This window comes from Ornithorhynchus anatinus, chromosome 4 (assembly GCF_004115215.2).
Source record: "Ornithorhynchus anatinus isolate Pmale09 chromosome 4, mOrnAna1.pri.v4, whole genome shotgun sequence".
Taxonomy (NCBI): Eukaryota; Metazoa; Chordata; class Mammalia; order Monotremata; family Ornithorhynchidae; genus Ornithorhynchus; species Ornithorhynchus anatinus.
Genome location: NC_041731.1, coordinates 25,041,321 through 25,063,335, shown reverse-complemented (window position 1 = coordinate 25,063,335; position 22,015 = coordinate 25,041,321). Strand labels below are relative to the sequence as shown.

Here is a 22,015-nt window from a genome sequence, read left to right as displayed (position 1 = left end):
CATACTTTGGAGAGAGTTTACAAAGTAGAACAGACTAAGGGGTAGAGGTGGGGCCAGAAGGGAACCTGGTTGAAATTATCGTACCTATTCATATAGTTTTATTTTTTGAACATTTGTGGTCTGTGTTTTTTACCATTCGTTGTAGTAATAATAATAATTATAGTATGTTAAGCGCATTTTTTGTGCCAAGCACTGTACTGAGTGCCGGGGTAGATAAAAGATAACCAGGTCTCACATGGGGCTCCTAGTCTAAGTAGGAGGGAGAACAAGTAGAGAATCAACAGGCTATGATGCTTCTCGTGGGTTTGGACATCCGTTTGCAAGCCTCTGTGTTACCCATCTCTACCTCAATCCCGAAGATGGGGAAGGCCTGGCCACAGTATGGCAGCCTGCAGTCATCTGCCACTGGTAGGCATTGGGGGCCTCTAGCATGTTTTGAACAGTCTGCCTGCTGGGTCACAGTGGCCGATGCATGTAGGAGTCAGGGCTTGCTGGGAGACAAAGTCAGGATGAAGACTCTGGTGGTGCAGTCGCAGTCAGGAGGCAGCACATTCTGTCTTGGATTTACAGCAGAAGTACATTAGTGAATAAAGCAAGAGGCTGGGAGTCAGAAGGTTCTGGGTTCTAATCCTGGATCCTCCACTTTATCTGCTGTGTGACCTTGGGCAAGTCACTTGAGAAGCAGCATGGCTTAGTGGCAAGAGTACGGGCTTGGGAGTCAGAGGACGTGGGAACTAATCCTGGCTCTGTCACTTGTCTGCTGGGTAATCTTGGGCAAGCCTCTTAACTTCTCTGTGCCTCAGTCATCTCATCTATAAAATAGGGATTAAGACTGTAAGCCCTACGTGGGACAACCTGATTACTTTATACCTACCCCAGCACTTAGAACAGTGCTTGGCACATAGTAAGCACTTAACAAATACCATTATTATTATTACTTGACTTCTCTGGGCCTCAGCTACCTCATCTGTAAAATGGAGATTGACTGTGATCCCCTTAAGGGACATGGACTGTGTCCAACCTAATTAGCTTGTACCTATGCCAGTGCTTAGTAAGTGCTTAACAAATAGCATTAAAAAACAAACAAATGAACAAAAAAAAGTTGCCAACTCACTTTCACAGGTACTTGCTTGTGTTGCCTGAGCACTGCTGTGTGTGAGCAGGTACCGACTGAGCGAGGCCAGCTTTGAAACCAACCAGATTGGGGACCTGGCTTCTAATCTCAGATCTGCCACTTGTCTGCTGGGTGACCTGGGGGAAGTCACTTCACTCCTCTGGGCCTCAGTTCCTTCATCTATAAAATGGGGATTCAGTATCATCCACCCTTTCCCAGAAGCCCACAGCCATCCTCCACTCCACACCATTCACCATCTTTTAAACCTCACTTTCTAGCTATTGCTAACTCCTGCTGGTTCTTTTTCCACAACATTTTTCAGATCAGCTCCTTTCTTTCCACCCAAACAACCTTCATCCCAATTCAAGTTTTGATCATCTCCCAAGTAAATTATTACATGAACTGCCTCATTGGTATTTGTCCACCTCTCCCCTCATCAGTCTCTACTACGCTTTACAGCCTAAATCATCTTCCTAAAACATCATCCCCTCAAGTCAAGTTGGATGATGAGGTAAATAGTGCAAATCGGAAAGAGGCTCCCCTACCCAAATAGCAATGACCTAGTTTGCCAATGCGGTAGAGCCAGGCCTGCTTGAGGGGCATAGCTTTCCACATGAGGTCAGTGCCAGGGGGCTGCCAGGGTTCATTCATTCAGTGGTATTTATTGAGCACTTACAATGTGCAGAGCACTGTACTAAGTGCCTGGAATTTATAATTCGGCAACAGATAGAGACATCCCTGCCCAGTAACGGGCTCCTGCTGCTCCTCACCCTTCTGCTGTCCCGGATAGCCTCAGGTCAGTCCCAAGGCAAGAGGTGTGTGAAGAAAAGAAGAGTAAGCCAAGACTTGTGATATGTCCCACATTTTCTGAGGGTTTCATACTAGGCCCAGGTGCCTGTCATCTTTGAGGCTAATAGCATCAACCTGAGAGGAATGCGGAGACCCAAACTGGATGTCAAAATAATAATAGCAATATTTGTGGTAGTTGTTAAGCACTTACTAGGTGCCATGTGCTGTACTAAACCCTGGGGTAGATACAAGTAAATTGGGTGTGCTTGTCTTCTTTTGGTAACACAGATTTACACAGATGATCCCAGAATTTCCTTTTCTTGTTGGCAAATGTTTGTGTCTATAAGGCCCAGAAGGAGATAAAAATGCTAAGTTGCCCTGGGCATAAGAATAATAATTATGGTATTTAAGAGCTTACTCTGTGTGAAGCACTGTACTAAATGCTGAAGTAGATAAAGTGTATGCACATGAGATACAGTTCCTGGCACACTTGAGGCTCACAGTCTAAGGGGGAGAAAGAAAAAGGTATTTAATCCCCACTTTACAGATGAGGAAACTGAGGCACAGAAAAGATAAGCAACTTGCTCAATGTCATACAGCAGACAAGTGACAAAACTGGGATTAGTCCCAGCCTGGGCCTCTTTTATTTTCATTACTATTATTATTATTTTTAAGTGCTTACTATCTGTCAAAGCACTGTTTTAAGCGCTGGGGTGGATACAAGTTAATCAGGTCAGTCACAGTCCTTTTCCCACAAGGGGCTCACAGTCCAAGTAGGAAAGAGAAGAGGTACTGAATCTCCATTTTACAGTTGGGGAACTTGAGGCCTAGAGAAATTAAGGGACTGGCCCACGGGAAGTGGTAGAGTCGGGATTAGAGCCCAGGTCACCTGACTCCCAGACCTGTGCTTATTCCACTAGGCCACACTGCTTCTCAAACCAGGGTCGAAGCCCTTTAGACTTCCTTCTTCAGTGTGGCTTCCTGCATTGCCCTGTTAGCTTCTTTGCCTCTGCTCTTCAGTTCTCTAAACTGATTCCGGAACTCTTGACTGCTTGCCTGCATGACTCAGTCTAGGCTTTACCCTTTTGAAGCAGTTTGGGGATTGTAACCCCATTTGTTGCTTGACTGTATATTTGGCTTTATTCCTGCCTCACGTTCCTGAACGGCACCCTTAGGAATCATCACCATTATTCATAAATGTGCTACAGTGGACCAAGCCATATACTGTGTTAGGGAAAATAGCAGGGAAAGTCGAGTGGGCTTCTCAGTATAAATATTGCCATCTGCTGGTAGCCTTGGGCCATCAGGCCAGAATCTTAACTCCTGCCTCTCTCTCTTTTTTTTCTTTTTGGTTCTGCAGCGTTCTTGGACTTTCCAGTTCCATTTGAAATGAATTTTAAGACCTTGTAGCAATTCCTGTTAGCTAGTCCACCATTTGGTTTGGGCTGATTGTATTTTCCATTTGACTCTTTTCCCTTGCCCTGTCCTACTGGTAACCCACGTCGTTAAGTAATGTTGTTGGGTTTTTTTTCCAAATCAGATTTTAATGAGAAATTACCTAGAAGACGGAGTGGGTTAATTAATGTTATCATGGCAAAACCAAAACCATGATTTTCAAAGCACATTAGTCAGTTAAAAACTAGCTAAGAAAGTTCATCTGGTTGGAATGCCGCTCCCTACCATAGAACACCTTTCTTCCGAGAAGCCCCAATCTCCCTTTATACGGTATTGTTTATTTTCATGGTAGCTCCTTTTTAAAAAGCAATGCATTCTGGGACCTGTCCATCCTCCCAAACGCTACCTCCTCATGAATGATGAGGCAGTTACTCGTCTGTTCAGTTTATGCCAGTCGAAGGTTTAGGGTCCTACTTCCCAGAGGTTGTTGGGTTAAAGTTATTGGGTTAAGGTTTGCCATCCCTCCTGGAACGAATGTTCCAGTAACTAAACTGCCTTCTGACTCTTCCCTTCTTATCTAGGCCAAGGTGACGGAAGAACTGGCTGCAGCCACCGCTCAGCTTTCTCATCTGCAGCTCAAACTGACTGCTCACCAGAAGAAGGAGACGGAATTAGAGCTCCAGCTGAGCGAAACTCGGAAGGAAGCTGAGCTTCATGGTTCCCAGCTCGGTAAACTGCAGGCTCAACTCACAGGTACTGTCTACTTGTTGCTAAGAGCTGCAGGAGGGCCTGACGTTCCTCTTAAATCCTGATCTGGCGGATGGCGTGGGCTGTCCCTCCTCTCTCTACTTTGGAATCAAAATTTCCGTGCCATTTTGCAGTCCCTACCCTGCAACAGTGAGTGTATTGACTGCATAATTGATTAATTGCACTGAGGCTGGTTTGAATAATTTTGGAAAATGTGACTGATCAGAATTGTTAAGAGTAATAATTGTGGTATTGTTAAGCTCTTGCTTTGTACCACACATTGTTCTAAGCCCTGGTAGTCAGGTTGGACACAGTCTCTGTTCCACATGGAGCTCACAGTTTTAGTTCTCATTTTACAGAAGAGGGAACTGAGGTACAGAGAAATGAAATGACTTATCGAAGATCATACAGTGAACATGTGCCAGAGCCGGGAATAGAACCCACATCATCTGACCTCCAGACCTGTGTTCTTTCACTAGGCCACGCTGCTTCTCCTGTCTGAGGTGACCAAATGCAATTTTATAATGGCCCATCCAAGCTTTCAGTAATCTGAACTAATCTCAGACCAAATTCCTTTAGAAAATCAGTTTCTTCTTGGTGTGTCTTAAGTTAGGAAAGAAGTGGTGTTTCCATGGGTGGGCTTTCTACTCCAGGTGTTTGTCAATGAGCCAGTCAGACATGTCTCTGGATGTTAATGTTTCAGTGTCCTAGGCCCCAGATGGACTTGTTGCCCATAAGCACCCATCACTCCCAGGTAGTAGCTGGAGCACTGGAGAGTGATTGATTAATTGGGGGCTTTGATGGTAGGTTTGCTCAAGGAAATCAAGAGCGTTTTTCCTATTTTACATGTGAAGGAGTTAAGATAGTGATCCACTGAAGGTTAGGTAAGTTGGTGAGAAAGTCTTTTCTCTTTTGTAGCCTTCTCTTACTAGAGCAGAGTAAATACTGGAACCTTTCTTCAAGGTCACTATATAGCTGGGAGTCTGTCAGCAACAGAATGTATCAACTCCCACAGTGCAGAAAGGAAGATCACCTTAAAATGGGTTCTGCCCTCAAAGAGCTTGCTGTCTCATGGGGAAGGCAAGGGAAACAGAAATAGAATAAACAGAAGACCCAAGTGACTCTAGCCAAGCATTTATACAATATTAATGGTATCTGTTAAGCTGTTACTATGTGACAGGCACTGTTTTAAGCCTGGGGTAGATTCAAGATAATCAGGTTGGACACAGTCCCTGTCCCACAAAAGGCTCACAGTCTTACTGTCTATTTTACAGATGAGGCAACTCTGGCACAGAGAAGTTAAGGGGCTTTCCCAAGGTCCCACAGCAGACAAGTGGCAGGGCCGTGATTAGAACCCAGGTCCTTCTGACTCCTAGGCCTGTACTATACCCACTAGGCCATGCTTCTTCTCCAAAAGTGTAGTCTTCCAAGTGAATTAAAGGGCAGAAACATGTATGTGTATTAACAGATAATTAGCAGATATTCACAACTGCTAAGGGGTTGCTGGGATATCTGGAGGGATAGGAGTATAAAAAATAAAAACCTCATCCAGTGGATGACTTGAAAATCCAAAAGCTAGGGAGAGCTGGATGATGTTGAATGAATGAAGGAGTAGTTTAGTGCACCAGGGAACTTAGTTGATGCTCTCTGGAGTATAAGCTTTAAAGCAGGGATTTTGTATAGCAGAGGAGCAGTGTGGCTTTATGGAACGAGCGCGGGCCTGGTAATCAGAGGATCTGTGTTCTAATCCCAGTTCTGCCAGTTGACTGCTTTTTGCCCTTGGGTAAGTCACTCACTTTTTCTGGGCCTCAGTTTCCTCATCTGTAAAGTGGGGATTTGCTGCCTTTTCTTCTTCCTACATAGACTCTGAGCCCCATGTGGGACAGAAACTGTAGCCAACCTGATTAACTTGTATCTACCCCAGTGCTCGGAATAGTGCTTAACACATAGTAAGCACGTAACAATAATACCAACTCTACTGTATCTTGCTTAGCAAAATGTTCCACATACAGTAAGTGCTCAGCATTGATTGTTGTCCTCTGGAGTCCCCTGTGTAGCCATGGGCTAATTTTTTTTAGGTTTTTCAGTCATCCAGTCTATTGTGCTGCTGCCAAGCATGTCTCCTTTCTTGTTTCAGAGCTCCAAGAAACCTCCGAACAAACGCAGTCCAAATACAAAGCTGAAAAACAGAGCCGCCGGCAGCTGGACTTAAAAGTGACGTCCTTAGAGGAGGAGCTGACTGACTTGAGAGTAGAGAAAGAGCTTCTAGAAAAGGTGAGATCAGCTGCCGGCCTTGGTGTTTTGACTCAAATATCAAATGCACTCCAAAAGCCAGGAATGGGTGATGAAGGGTGATGTCCTTATCTGCTCTCTTTTGAACACTGAATTTTTGGTTTTTGGCATAAAAGCCAAGTTCAGCAGTAGGGAAAGCTGTTTTCCATGGAGACTGAAGGTCAGCCAATCACTCAGTAGTATTTATTGAGCATCTACTGTGCCCAGAGCACTGTATTAAGTGTAATATAATACAATTAAAATATGATTAATGGGCATCTCCCCAATCATAATAATAATAATGGTACATGTGAAGCACATACTACGTGCCAAGCACTGTTCTAAGCACTAAGGTAGATACAAGTTAGTCAGGTTGGACATAGTCCCTGTCCCACATGGGTCTCACAGCTTGAGTAGGAGGGAATAAGATTTAATCACCATTTTACAGATGAGGTAACTGAAGCACAGAGAAAAGTTAAATGACTTGCCCAAGGGCACACAGCAGACATGTGGCAGAGGTGGGATTAGAACCCAGGTCTTCTGACTCCCAGGCTCATGCTCTTTCCACTGGGCTACTCTGCCTCTCTCCCACCTCTCCCAATTCACTAGGCTGCACATTTTCCTCCTCTAATACCGAACTAACCACCCTGCCTCGATCTCATGACCCCTTGCTCTTGTTCTCCCTTCTTCCTGGAACTGCCTCCCCCTTCCTATCTGGCAGATCATTACTCTCCCCGTCTTTAAAGCTCTCCTAAAATCACATTTCCTCTAGGAAGCCTTCCCTGACTAGTATGTCATCTCTCCATCTAATTTTCCCTCCCTACTGTGCCACCTATGTACTTGAGTACCCCCTTAGACCCTTAGGTAACTTACCCCCAAAACACTTATGTACATATCTTTATACTTGGTTGCTTCCCTAACCTGTAATTTATTTTAATGCAGTCTTCCCAACTAGATTATGAGCTCCTTGAGGGTAGGGATCATGTCTACTTACTCTTTCCTTTTTAAATTCCACTCATTGATTGTTCTGTCTTACTGTCTTTGCATACAGGAAGTGCTCCATAAATACCAGTCGTTGATTGCTAGACATGATCCCTGCCCAGACAGCATGCAGTCTAGTTGGGGAGTCAAACACGAACTTAAACCACAGATAGGAAGAAGAAGGAAAAGGGCCTAGTACATTAATTCATTCATTCATATTTATTGAGTGCTTATTGTGTGCAGAGCACTGTAATAAGCACTTGGGAGAGTATAATACAACAATAAACAGACACATTCCCTTCCCACAGCGAGTTTACAGTCTAGAGCTGGGGAGGCAGGCATTAATAATAAATGAATAAATTACAGCTATGTATGCAAGTGCTGTGGGGTTGGGAGTGGGGAGGAATGGGTTGTTCCTAAGTAATTGGGTTGGCTGGTGGGGATACTCCCATCCCAGCCCCTCTCGTCTCTTGGGTCACCAGCAGCCGCAGTGCAACCTCTTCCATTTTACTCCTCTCCAAGGCCCTAGGCTATGTCCATTGGCTGGCTGGTCACCTCCCCTCCACACTCCCAAAGCCTGCTCGCTTATAATTGCCACCCCTGCTGCTCAAAGCTCTTTAAAAAAATTTTTTTTAATGGTATTTTTTACCATGTACCAGGCATTTTACTAAGCACAGGGGTAGATATAAGGTTTGACACAGTCCTTGGCCCATGTGGGGCTCACAGGTTTAATACCTACTTAACAGATGAGGTCGCAGAGGCCCGGGAAAGTGAAGTAACTTGCCCAAGATCACACAGTAAACAAGTTGGCAGAGCTGGGATTAAAACCCACAGCCTTCTGACTTCCAGGCCTATACTCTATCCACTAGGCTACACTGCTTCACTCTAATGATCCTGGTTACCCACCTCTGTTTCACTTTCTACTTTATTATGTTCCCCTAAGATGCAACAGTCAGAGCTGCTGTCCATATTCCAGAAGGGGGATGGAAATACCAGGATTTTACATAGTCACAAAACTGGGTCAATTACATTTCAGTCACTGTAAACACCAGCCTTACCCGCTTCTCTGCCAGACCCTGATCCCAGGGTGATTGGCAGCTGTGGCCTTTTAATCTTTAGTGAGGCAAGGGAAATAAAGGCTCTCCTCTTCTTCCTCAGAACCTAGCAGACAGGAAAAAGAAATCAGTTCAGGACCGATGCCAGGCAGAAGAGGAGTTGGACGAGATTCGCAAGTCTCACCAGGAGGAGTTACACAAACTTCGACACCTCCTGAAAAAAGCTCGAGTCTCAACTGACCAAGCCGCTGCAGAACAGGTAGGAGGGAATGGGGGGTTGCTGGTTAAGAGAGTCCATCCCCTCAAGGTATCAGAGTGGGCTCTGCAGTCCCCCTGGACACATGAAAGGGCACTCAGTCCTCAAGGAGGACTAAAGACCTGGGAGAGCAGAAAAGTTGAGGTAGTGGAATACCTTTCAGCCCCAGATCTCTTGCTTCCTCTCAGGGATTGGGCAAAAGGATCTGCAGTGGGAAAAGAAGGGTCTCGAGCATGGAGCTATGAAGAAGAAAGATAAACTTTTCTGAGATTGACAGAAGATGGGGTGAGGAATCGTTGCCTCACTGAGAGACTAGATGGGCATACGCCATCGCCTTGTGCAGAGTGCATGGAGGTCCCCCAGCTTTGGACTGATGTCTCTCGTTTCTTTGGTGGGCCAGTTGTCCCAAGTGCAGGCTGAGCTTACATCCCAGTGGGAAGCCAAGTGCGAGCGCCTGGTGGCCTCGGTCAAAGAGCAGCACCTGCAACAGTACCAGGAGGCATGCGAGCAGAGAGATGCCAACCAACAGAAGCTCAATCACCTGCAGGAAAAGGTACACTCCCCGCCCCAGGGAAATGGCCTGTATATAGCGAAAACCAGCACAGAACCAGCCTCCATTCCTACCCGAGGCTGAAGCGACGAACATTATCCCGATCTCATAAATGGGTTATAAAGAAATCTAATAACCTCTGAGAATGTTTATAACCTACAAATTTGACATTAGCCTTTCTATTTAATGAGTTTTGGCTAGCACTGTCATTTTTATTGGAATCCTTTCTTGGCTTCGACGTGATGTGTTCTAGGTAAGAATCTGAGCCAGTATTCTGTCTTTAATACTGGCAATTCGATGCTTGGAAGTGTGGCTAATTTATTTGGGCCCATTTTAATTTATATAATGAATTAAATTCTCATTCTAGAGAAGAGAGGAGGAGCTCACTAAGCAGAATGGTTAGCTGGTGACCCAGTAATACCTTTGGCTTCTAACTTGCTCTTAACTTGTTCTCGATAGTGATTAAAGAGCAAGGTTGGGACTTTGAAGAAGAGTTTTCCATGGAGACTGAAGGTCAGCCAACTTCAGAGTCACCAACTGTCTGTGAAGCTCGTAACTAGATTTCTAGGCAGCCACCCCACTAGGGTAGTAGAGGAGAAAGGCAAAGAGACAGAAGCAGTGGTTTCTAGGCACTTGGTTTCTAGACAATTTTGAGTTGCCCCCAATGCCCCTCTCTTTCTGCTCCCGGGTTTGCATGCCTTGCGGAGTTCTGTCTGTTTGCTAGGAACTTGGCATTGCCTAGATGTAGGCCAAATGAATGCTTTAATGGGTGCCCAATTACCACCTTACATTTTGTAAAATTATATCAGTACACAATTTTGCACTTTGTAAAATTATATCAGGAAGTCGGTATTTTTTTTCTATGCCATTATAAAAATTCTTCTCATCAGGTGGCAACTCTGGTAGTGGGAGCTGTGGGCCATGTGGGAACTGAGATACCCACTCAGTCATATTTAGTGCTTACTATGTGTAGAGCACTATACCAAGCACTTGGGAGAATACATTACAACAGAATTAGCAGACACGTTCCTGGCACATAATGAGCTTACAGTCTAGAGCAGGAGACAGACATGAATATGAATAATATCACATCTCCTGTGGGATTACAGCCCATTTCCTCTGCAGTATCCTTTGGGACAATGCATAAGATTGTTGTCTGGGTAAATTGTGGGGTACACTTATTGCTTTACCAGCCCAGTTTGGATACGTGAGGCAGAGGACTGCTAACTTTAAGATCAGGAGAATTCATTGCCCTGGATAGTTTGGACCAGCGAGCGTTTCTTCTCAGAATGTTTGATATCAGTATTGGTGTATTGTTGCTGTTTTGTTCCAGCTCTCCTCCCTAAAACAGACCCGGGGTGTGGATGAGAAGAAGCTATTTGAATTACAAGAGCAAGCAGAGCAGATGGAGGAAAAGGTAAATGTTCCTTGGGCTAGGCATAGCTGCCCCTTAAAGTCCAGTATGAGTTTACTTGCCCATCCTAACCCTTAGGGCTGTTCCCAAGAGGAAGCAGCATGGCCTAGTGGATGGAGCATGGGCGTGGAATCAGAAGGACCAGGGTTCTAATCCTGGATCCACTGCTTGTCTGTTGTATGACCTTAGGCAACTCACTTCACTTCTCTGCAATTCAGTTATCTCTTCTGTAAAATGAGGATTAAGGGTGTGAGCCCCATGTGGGACATAGACAGTGTCAACCTGATTAGCTTGTATCTATCCCAGCACTAAGGACAGTGTTTGGGACATAGTAAGTGCTTAACAAAAAACATTAAAAAAAAATCCTCATGAGCCTTTTCACCCAGGCAAATTGTTTAGATGTTAGAATGCAAGACAGAGGAGCATTATAATGCCATTCTCTGCAAGGGGAATGATTGGGTATTGATGGCGATTGTAAGTGTTGAAGGCATCCCTAGCCGATAGTTGTGACTGGGTTATAACCAACTTACTCTAATGCCTGAGAGCTATCCTTGAGAGGAAGCTCTGGTAATACAGTGCAGCCTAATTAAGAAAATATTGTTTGACTTAAGAGCATGGTATTTGAAAAAAATGGTCCTCCCCCTGCTCTGCCTCATTTTTCCATAATAAAAATAGTTTTGATCCAAACCATGTAGATTTAAATTTTGTGGTTTCCTGGCTCCTTGCATTTTGAAAGAACAATTCTTCACTGCAAACAGACTCTTCCAAAATTCCTTGTTGTTTGAAATGACTCTGACAAAGTCCGGTCTCAGCTGGACCTACAGTGTCGATATCAGCGGGTACAATCCCCATTCCTCTGGTTTCTCCTTGCCTCTGGGGATCCATGTTCCAGAGGCCATTTGTACCTCCCATTCCCTTTGCAGTGCACGGCCCTGCAGGCTCAAACATCTGCCCTGAAGGCACACTATGAGCAACGCATCCAGGAATTGGAGGAGCAGAAGGCCCTAGGAACTGGGAATAGCGCTGTGGACCCAACTCCTACAGAGAAGGTGAGAAGGCACCACAACCCAAAGTGGGAGTGGGGCAGGAGTTTCTGCGTCAACCCAGAAGAGAGGGTACAGATCAGTTGTGTTGTCATTGGTATTGCTGTATCGCCATCTTCATGGGTAGTGGCCATCCTCGTCCCTTACCCAAACCCTCGGAGAACGTTGAGCCCTAAAGACTCAGGGCAGCTCAAACGAGAGGGGCCTGTGGGCATTCTAATGAATTCCCTAGGAAGTTCGTGGTGAGAATGTCCAGCATCAGTCGTATCGGTCGTATTTATTGAGCACTTACTGTGTGCAGAACACTATATTAAGTGCTTGGGAGAGTCAAATTTAACAATAAACAGACACATTCCCTGCCCACAACCAGCTTACGGTCTAGAGGGGGAGGCAGATATTAGTATAAATAAATAAATTACAGATATGTGCAGTGGTCCCCCATCCACCTCCTCATCAAACAGAAAGTCCTTACCATAGACTTTTAAAGCACTCAATCATCTCGCCCCTTTCTACATTACTCCCTTGATTTCCTACTACAACCCAGCCCGCGCACTTCGCTCCTCTAATGCCAACCTACTCACTGTACCACGATCTCTCATATCCTACCACCGATCTCTTGCTCACATCTTGCTTCTGGCCTGGAACTCCCTCCCTCTTCATATCCGACAAATGATCACTCTTCAAAACCTCATTAAAAGCACATCTCCTCCAAGAGGCTTTGCCTGACTAAGCTCTCATTTCCTCTTCTCCTACTCCCTCTGAGTTGCCCTTGCACTTGGGTAGCTACCTTTATTCACCCCTCCCTCACCCCTACAGCACTCAAATACATATCTGTAATTTATTTGGTTCTATTAATGCCTATATCCCCTTCTAGACTGTGAGCTCATTGTGGGTAGTCAGTCACTAATTATATTTATTTAGTGCTTACTGTTTGCAGAGCATTGTACTGAGCGTTTGGGAGAGTACAATATAACAGGCACACTCCCTGTCCACAATGAGCTTAGTCCAGAGGCAGAAAACAAGTCTGCCAACTCTGTTATGTCGTATTCTCCCAAATTTTTAATACAATACTCTGCACACAGTAAGCGCTCAATAAATATGATTGATTGGGATGTAGCCATTTTGTCTGAATTGTAGGAATCATTTCCTTTTACCATTGGTGATTGGTACCTGCTTCCTATCCCAGGCACACCTGGAAAAGTTTGGGCTCTGAAAACTGCTATCTCTTCTGGCATCTGTTGTGATGCCCCTAGAGTGCCTTGCTGCCTCCCAGGTGCCCACTTCCCTCTTTCTCCCACACTTATACCCCCAAGAGAAGAAAGATTATCTTGCAAGAAAAGATCAGAGGGAAGCAGGTGACAGCAGCCCATATTTGCCTGACCATATTCCCCTCCACCCGAACCGTGAGAGAGTCTGAGGTTACAGACCCTCACCCCGGCCTGTATTGCCCAAGGCCCGGTCCTGTTCCCACTGGCTCTCTATCTCATCAAAGGGAAGGAGGGCTTTGACATAGCAGGTTTTCATGTGGCCCAGCTAGCCGACAGGCTCTGCAACCGATCTGGTTCTGTCTTTGGCAATATGCACAGCAGGGCAGACACGCCGGCAAACCTTGCTAAATATAGAGCCCTTCATAGGCCAAAAGTACAGCACCTTGGTCAGGCCTGTCCCAACCAAGCTGAGCTCAGAGACTGTGGGGCCTCTACCTATCCTGACAGTCACGGATGCTTTTGCTCAGCTGATGGAGATATGCACTCGTCTCTCCTTTACTGCTAGGACTTCCACACAACTGAAGCATTTGTCTGTCTGACGAATTGGCGGTTCCCCCTTCCTGTATGTGCCAGTGTCTGGTTTTCCTAATTCATGGAGTGGGGCTGTCCCTTGTGCCTGAGCTGAGCCTAAGCCCGATTCACATTCCTGAAACTTGCAGGCGGTGCCTGAGCAGGACAAGGCTCTATGATGATCAGGGTGCTCAAATATTGGGTGTCTCGTAAGTGTGTGCCAAGCACTGTGTTAATGCTAGGGCAGATAGAAGATGAGCTGGTCGGGCACAATCCCTGTCCCACACGGGGCTCACAGTCTAAGTAGGAGGGAGGACAGATATTGAAGCCCCCTTTCAGATGAGGACACTAAGGCACAGGGAAGTGATGTGACTTGCCCAATCTTCCCCAGCTACGTCATGCCCCTTCTTACTAAATACACTCTTGGAGAACAGCAGCTGTGGCCCCAAGCCCAGGGCAAACAGACTTGCCTCTGTGTTTCTAAAACAAATACATTCCTTGCTGTACCTGCACCAAAACCCCACAGTTTGTTTCCCTCTGGGCACCAAATCAGATCTTAAAGGCCAGTAAGGCTAGAGTTCAGGCGATGAGGAATGCTGGCTCACCTAGTTGTTTAGCCCTGAGCTAGCTGTCTGGTTTTCTCTCTGCCACTAAGGGCCAGTTAGACAGTTTAGCTATCCAAGCTCGGTGATGATGCGTTTTGGGGATCCTTGATCTTATTTCTCCTCTTCCCGTCCCCTCCCCCAGGTAAAGAAGATCATGAATCAGGTGTTTCAGTCTCTGCGGGGGGAATTTGAGTTGGAAGAATCCTACAGTGGCAGGACCGTCTTGGGTGTTGTCATGAACACCATCAAGGTACGCCCAGTGACCGGTGGGGAGTAGGCGGAATTCGTCGAATTCCATGGGGAACTTGCTGCTTTTTTTCTTGGGAAGAGGCCCAAAGTATTGATTTGCCTGGGGTCCCTTAAGCCAGAACTGGCTTTATCTGGACAGGTGTGAACATACTGTCTGGGAGGGGGCAGTACTGATTGGCCAGGTGAGCCTTCCAGGGTGAAGAAAACAGAGGAGCTTGAGCACAAAGCCCTGGCTTCCTGAAGGCCTCCCTTCAGTTAATTGATCCTCCTTTTCTGCCCTAAGATGGTGACGCTGCAGCTGTTGAATCAGCAGCCGCAGAGGGAGCGGGAGAGCAGCAGCGAAGAGGAAGAAGACAAGCCACAGAAGCCACCTGGGGAAGAAGGAGCCCCAAGCCTTAGCCCTGAGCGTGGGGTGGAGTTAGCAGCTTGTTCGGAGCCTGCCAACGAGCCTCATGTCTTTGCCACCCAGAATGGCATGTGGAGTGAGGAGGAGGTTCCCCAGAGCAGCGGGACCTCCAAGGCAGAGAAGATCTTGGAGGGACAGGAGGAGGAGGAGGAAGTCCCCCAGGAGTCAGCTTGCATCCCATCCCAGGTAGCCTCAGGTCCCCCAACCTCTCTTCCACCAAGACCACCCATTCCTGAAGACCCTCTGGCGGTGGCAGTCCAACGTGTGGAGAAGCTGGTATCCAGCCAGCCGACACCAAGCCAAAATTTACCAGGAGAGGTCTGGGATGGGGTGGCCAGTCCAGGCCCCAAGCTGCAGGAGAGCAGAGCAGCCCACGCTCCAAACAGCCCAGCAGCGCTTAGGAGGGCAGAGGGGGATCTGGTGACGGAGGCATCTGCGAGTCTCGGGGGAGAGCCCCCACAGCAGCTCCTGAAAAGTGAAGACATTCTCCATAGTGTGACAGCCACTGCCTCCAAGCCAGAATTGGATGCTTCCCCCAGTGCTGTGGAGCTTCCAGTGGGATCTAAATCCGGCCAGGAGGAGGAGCAGCAGCAGAGCTCTGGGTGGGTCTTCCCTGGTCTCGGGGGGGCAGTGGCATATCGGACATTTCTCAGGAAATTTGTTCCTCTGGGTCCTTTCTTCCCTGCAGAGTTGGCAGCACTCAGCCAGGCCCAACCCGGTTGCCATAGGTCCTTTCAGCCCCAGTGTCCATCGGACACAAGCGACTACTGCCACTGGTTACCAGCCCCTGACCAATGCTGGGGCCTACCAGTTGGCTTTCTCCTCTTTGGAGTGAGGCCCAACCCCTGATGAATCATTTTTTTTCCAGTTTCTCAGGTGATGAAGGGGACAACATGTTTGCAAGGGGTGCCCTGAAAACCCCCAGGCCAGCAGCAAGGCTCACGGATGAGGATGAAGATGAAGTGGTAAGGAATCACGGTGCTCTTCCTCATCTCAGCCTTCCCACTTCCCCTGTGGAGCGCCGTTTTTATGAGAGGAAGCTACAGTCTTGTTGGTCTGCTTACTGGGCCCTTTGTCCTGCATCGTGTAGGAGGAGCTAGGTTGGTGACTGAAGGGGGCAGCCCTGGCCAGACAGCGGTGGGCCCCATCCTCACTAGCCCTCAGCGGTGTTCCCCCATTCTTAAGGCAATCAATCAATCAACCAATTGATCGTATTTTTTGAACGGTTACTTTGTTCAGAGCTCTGTGCTAAGTGTTGGGGAGAGTGCAGTATAACAGAGTTGGTAGGCACATTCCCTGCCCACAACGGGTTTACAGTCTAGAAGGGGAGGCAGACATTTATATATATGTTAGGGCTGTGTACTAAGTGCCATGGGGCTGAGGGAGGGGTGAATATAGGGAGCAAGTCCAAGAGTGACTCAATCACTTTGCTCCCTCCTACCTCACCTTGCTGGTGTCCTATTACAGTCCAGCCTCATACTTCACTTCTCTCATCCAGCCTACTCACTCCACCTCAGTCTTGTCTCTGTAGCCTCCGACCTCTCTCCCACATCCTGCCTCTGGCCTGGAACACTGTCCTACTTCATATCCAACAGACAATTACTCTATCCACCTTCAAAGCCTTATTGAAGGCACATCTCCAAGAGTCCTTCCCTGATTAAGTCCTTGTTTCCTCTTTTCCCCTTCCCTTCTGCATCACCCTGATTTGCTCCCGCAGTGTGGCTCAGTGGAAAGAGCACGGGCTTTGGAGTCAGAGGTCATGAGTTCAAATCCCAGCTCTGCCACTTGTCAGCTGACTGTGGACAAGTCACTTCACTTCTCTGTGCCTCAGTTACCTCATCTGTAAAATGGGGATTAGGACTGTGAGCCCCACATGGGACAACCTGATTTCTCTGTGTCTACCCCAGTGCTTAGAACAGTACTCTGCACATAGTAAGCACTTAACAAATACCAACATTATTATTATTATTATTCACCCTGCCCACTCAGCCCCATAGCACTTTCGTACATATTTGTAATTTATATTAATGCCTGTCTCCCCCTCTAGACTGTCAGCTCGTTGTGGGTAGGGAATAGATCTACCTACTCTGTTATAGGTTCCCAAGTGCTTAGTACAGTGCTCTGCACACAGTAAGTGCTCATTAAATACAATCAATTGATTGAGTGACTGACACAGAGGGAATGGGAGATGAGGAAATGAGGGCGGTGCAGAACTGATAAGCTCAGAAGTTCGGGGGAGCCTTGCACCGCCCCCAGCAGGTGCAGGCTTCCCCTCGTGACTGGTGCAGGAACAGAGGAACTGGCTGCCAGGTCAGGAAGGGTCATTAAAATTTTCCATTTGGACAGAAATTGCAAAGCCCTGGGCCTTGCATGAGGCATATTGCTCTTCCCAGCCTGGCTCATTCCAGTTGCTAAGACTGCCTCAGGGCTAAACATAGTCCTGAGAAAGAGAGAGAGAAAAATATAAAAACCCAAGGACATTGGAGAGGAGTGCCACTCCTTGGGGTCTGTTCCGCTCCCTTTAGGCCCAGCTCCGTTCCTGAGCTGTTTCTTGTCTGTGAGGGGGGCAGAGTGGGTCAGGAGCTTTGGTCGGCAGGTCAGGAATGACTTGGGGCCCTGCAGCTTCTAAACTCAGCCAGCTTCCCCCGCTATGTGTAGCCCCCCTCCCCCAGCAATTCCACACTGCTATAGATCATCTTCCTGAAGCGTCACTCGGCCCAGATCTCTCCTCTCCAAAAAACCTTCCACTGGCTTCTCTCCACATCCAAATAAAACTCCTCACAACTAACTGGTTTCGAGGCATTCCACCATCAGGGCCCTCCTTACCACTCTACTCTCTTCTCCCTCTACTCCTCAACTTATTGTCTCTGTTCCTCTCAAGCCAGCCTCCTAGCTGGGCCTCACTCTTGACTCTCCCTCCTCTTCCCCTGCACTTCACACTTTTTTCCCCAGTTTGGAACCCCCTTCTTCGCTCTCACACAGCCCTCCCCACTTTCAGATCCCTCCTAAAATCCCACCTTGTCCAGCAAGCTTTCTGCAGTTAATTTCTCAGCACCCTGAGCCATATCATCATGTCAACCAATTCGTACTTTTGATGATGATAGTAATTGTGATATTTATTAAGCACTTAGTATGTGTCAAGCATTGTTATAAGCACTGGAGTAGATATGTGATGATCAGGTGGGACATAGTTCCTGTCCTAAATGGGGCTCACAATCAAAATAGGGATAAGAATGGGTATGGAATCCCCATTTTACAGTTGAGGAAGCTGAGGCACAGAGAAGTTAAGTGAGTTGTCCAAGGTCACATAGCAGGCAAATGGAAGAGCAAATGAAAATATTGATATATGGGGTTTAGCACTAATGGAGTTAGAGAAACTTATGGATCTTTTCTGTTTTGTCAGAGTCTAAAGGGACACCCACCCCCAGCACCTCTTTTTGGGGACGATGATGATGACGATGACCTTGACTGGCTGGGATGAAGATTTGGGAGAGAGTCAGGATGTCTCTGAGCTGGCCCTTCCTCTGCCTCCCTCCTCTTTGAGCATGGTTTGCACAGCCAGCCTTGGCTCTGGGCTGGCAACAGGGTCAGGGCCAAATCCCCCTTGAGCCCTCTGGGGTCAAAGTTTCAAGGCCGCCCTGCTGAGCACTGGGAGTGCATTCACCCCAGAGCATTGTGTTCTTCTAGGTTCCCCAGGTGGTCCTTGGCACTCCAAGTTTTCTGTGTATGTGGGTAAGGAGAAACTTCAAAAGAAGGAAGAAAATGGAGTTCTGATCTTGAGCAGCCAGTGCTGCTCAGAAAGTTTGCTCATTCCCTTCCCTGGGCATGGCAGGTAGGAAGTTAGTGCTTCAGAAGTCCTGTTGGCTCTCCACTACCCATCTCCGGTGGAGGTGCTCTCTCCTTTCCTCCCCCTTCTCAGAACAAAAACACCTCATGATGTCATCTGTAGCGGCCTCAGAGGTGAAGAGGAAGGAATCCGTTGTTTTGGATTTATTTTTGACCAACAGTGCCACCCCTCCAGCTGGACTGCGTTGGGATGGACCTCTTCTCATCTCATAGTTGCTGGCCTTTGGAAGGAGCAGGGCCCGGTAAGAATCTCTGCCGGCCCAAGCCCCACTCTGCACAGCACAAGCCAGGGAAGGGGAAGATTTGAGATTTTGAGGGAACTGCCTTCCCTCCACATTGACACATTCAGTGGCCTTTGCAGCCCAGCCCTGGAACCACCTTCTGCTCATGCTAATCAGTTTATGTTCATAATCAGACCAAGGCTCCTCCCTGCACTTATGCTGAGCCCCCACTGTCCGACTTGACCTTTCTTACCCCTTGCCGGTTCCAAGATTGAGGCCAAAAAGAGATTACACTGAGAATCCCATTATCTAATCCACCCATCCCTCCCTCAACAGTGACCTTACCCCCAGGCAGCCAGCTCTTCTCGTGAGGGCCTTGCGGTGGAAATTGTACCATCTTTTATGTGCTTCACCCATGAACCATCCCCTCTAGACTAGCAGTCCAGTGTGAGGCCTCCAGATAGATGTGTTTTCTCTGCCTTAAAGGTGACAAGATTGTATGAAAATGGATATTTCAACGAACAAACCTGAAATAAAAACTCAGCAATGATTCTCCCTCATCTCTGTGGCCCATGGAACAATACAGAACTAACTAATTCTGGGCATTTTGCCCCCTGGCCAGGACTACAGGAAATGATGGGATTTGGAGTCCATCTTGGGCAGTCGACACGTTTTAAATTGCCAGCAAACCAGTTAATCTTAAACCGGTCCGTTTACTAGGGGGTGGGTTGTTTGGGAGGGGTTGCCCTTTTTGTTTTAGAGACCCATTCATCAACTTTATCTTTGCATTGGAGGCTCCATTTTCTTCTGACTTACCCTGCAAACAACAGCTCTCCAAGAAAGGATCTGTTCTCCATGCCCAAGCCCCTGCCCCGTGTCAGTAAAGCCACACGCTCAACCTTAGATGGGCAGAAGCCTGCCTGGGCAGCAGAAATTGTTCTTGGAAAATTCAGAACTCTCAGAGTTTGACTCACCCAACACCCTGGTTCTTTCACCATTTCCCTGCCAAGGCCGTGTCCCAAGGTCTGGCAGGGACCAGCCCGCTCTGCCTTGAGGGTGCAGAATGACTTCAGTCTCTCCACTCTGCATCGCCTGACATATAGCAGAAGGGAGCTCACCCCATACCACTGGTACTATACTGCATCACTGCCTTAGAGTGGTGGTTGTTGGGAAGTAGGGACAGGACTGTTGGTGAGTCAGGTAGGCCTCAAACACAGTGCAGCCCAAATCCCACACTGTCTTTGGTTTGGCCATGCCCGCCGCCTCCTGCCCCCCCCCCCAACTCCCCTTCTCTCTACTTGCTCTTTCCTGGAGAAATTCTGCTCTTTGGCCATTTCAAATAGGGCTGGGAACTGTCCAAAGTTAAACAGGGGTTAAGGCATCTTAGACCTTTCAATCTGAAATGTCAGTGATGTTATAGAGATTCAGGCAAGCATTAAGTTACACAGGTATTTACATGACCTTCAAATATTTTTTGGTCTAATGGAGATGGTGGTGTTCAGTGAAGGAACAGGCTCCTAAAGCTTGGGTCAGTGATATCCCCAGATGATTTTGGTAATTTTAACTCTCTTCACTAAACCTATTACTCAAGCTGCTAAACAGAACAGCAAAACAGATTGGTATGTGGTTCACCTCTTCTTGCTTCATAACCACTTAGTGCTGGGGTGGAATGACAAAAGATGGGGCAGGAGAGGTGAAGGGCCTGGTAAGTAAACCAGAGTATGGATCATCAGCCCTTGAATAATCAGAGTTGGGCCTTCCAACAAAATTAGAAGATAACTGTCTAGATGAAGTTACCAGCTTTTTTCCCTCTCTAGTCACCCAGGTGTGAACAGAGTGGTCGTGGGCTCCTTCCCAGTATTCCAGTCTCTGAAGGAGTCAGCAAAGCAGTTCTCAACTACTTTTTCTGCTCTCCAGCTAATACAATTAATAATTGTGGTAGTTAAGTGCTTACTATAGTGCCAAGTGCTATACTAAGTGTTGGGTTAGATACGAGATAATCAGGTCAGACACAGGGCTAACAGTCTAAGGAGCACGGGAGAACAGGCATAAATCCCCATTTTTGCAGATGAGGAAACTGAGGCCCAGAGAACTTACGTGATTTACCCAAGGGCACATGGCAGAGCCAGGATTAGAATCTGCCTCCTCTGACTCCCAGGCCCGGGCTCTTTCCACCAGGTCATGCTGCTGTTCCTGTTTCCCCCAATTTTTTTTTTCTCTGCCCGAGTGCCGCAAGTAGTGTTAGAAAAGTGTTTAAAACAAAAACAAAAAAACCAAGTGGCAGAGAACAAATGTAGTAATTGCACTTGGTAATACCTGTACCTACAATTATTATATGACTGGAAACTAAGAACAGGGTCAGTGTTTTAATTATTTCATATTCTTATAGTGCTCTGTGCTGCAGCAAGGCCTGGTGAATAGGGCATGGGGCTGGGAGTCAGAAGGACTTGGGTTCTAATCCTGACCACCACTTGTCTGCTGTGTGACCTTGGGTAAGTCAACTCCATTTCTCTGGGCCTCAGTTCCCTCATCTAAAATGGGGATTCAGACTGTGCGCCCCATGTGGGACATGGACTGTGTCCAACCCGATTAACTTATCTCTACCCCAGCACTTAGTACAGTGCCTGGCATATAGTAAGCGCTTAACAAATACCACACTGTGCACTTAGTTTGTGCTTTTTTTTTTAATAAGGATGCCAATCACATTTGAGCACCTACCATCTGCAGAGCACTGTACTAATTGCTTGGGAGAGTAGAGAATGTCACTGTTCCTATTCCCATGAGTAGAACCCATTTCTGTTTCTGTTTGAAACAGACGAGGAAAATGACCTGATGGCCAGCATGTGAATTCTGGATGGAAGGGGCACTGGCACTGGGGGTGCCAAGTTGTAGTCCCACTCTCACAGGGCTGCTGACACCCCCCACAACCCATCACTGTGTTCCCCAGAGGCGAAGGCAGGAGGAAGAACAAGCAACTGATCTTGCAGAGTGATGGACCTGGGGTCCTACACCCCTTGCTGAAATTCCTCCTCCTCCCCTTACTTTCTCTTTCAGCCACTGCACTTGCTCCAATTCGTCTTAGTTACCAAGCTCTCCCACTAAATGGGCCCAGGGTGGCTGAGGAGGGATGGGGTACAGGAGGTCTCAGCCAGGGGGACCAGCGAGGGAGTGCCCTGCATTCCAAAGGCCAAATCACATCTTCTGGGGGCAGGAGCTGGATGCCGTGGATCACAGAGGCAATTGCCATTCAGGGGTTGGGGGTTTGGACCCAGATGGCCATCAAGACTAAGGAAGC

The 22,015-nt window shown here is 47.3% G+C and overlaps 1 protein-coding gene across 3 annotated transcripts in view; it reads left to right on the top strand.

The window, feature by feature from the left end:
• Nucleotides 1–19,280, top strand: part of FKBP15 (FKBP prolyl isomerase family member 15) — a 57,675-nt gene extending 38,395 nt beyond the window's left edge. For all 3 annotated transcript variants that reach the window (XM_029062501.2, XM_029062500.2, XM_029062499.2), the window contains 10 exons: nt 3,880–4,051; nt 6,183–6,319; nt 8,456–8,611; nt 9,009–9,161; nt 10,492–10,575; nt 11,496–11,621; nt 14,141–14,248; nt 14,531–15,255; nt 15,522–15,618; nt 18,057–19,280. In XM_029062501.2, the coding sequence (XP_028918334.1) occupies nt 3,880–4,051; nt 6,183–6,319; nt 8,456–8,611; nt 9,009–9,161; nt 10,492–10,575; nt 11,496–11,621; nt 14,141–14,248; nt 14,531–15,255; nt 15,522–15,618; nt 18,057–18,134 (1,836 nt within the window). In that variant the 3' untranslated portion in view covers nt 18,135–19,280. The remainder of the gene's footprint in view (nt 1–3,879; nt 4,052–6,182; nt 6,320–8,455; nt 8,612–9,008; nt 9,162–10,491; nt 10,576–11,495; nt 11,622–14,140; nt 14,249–14,530; nt 15,256–15,521; nt 15,619–18,056) is intronic.
• The last annotated feature ends 2,735 nt before the right edge of the window (nt 19,281–22,015 follow it).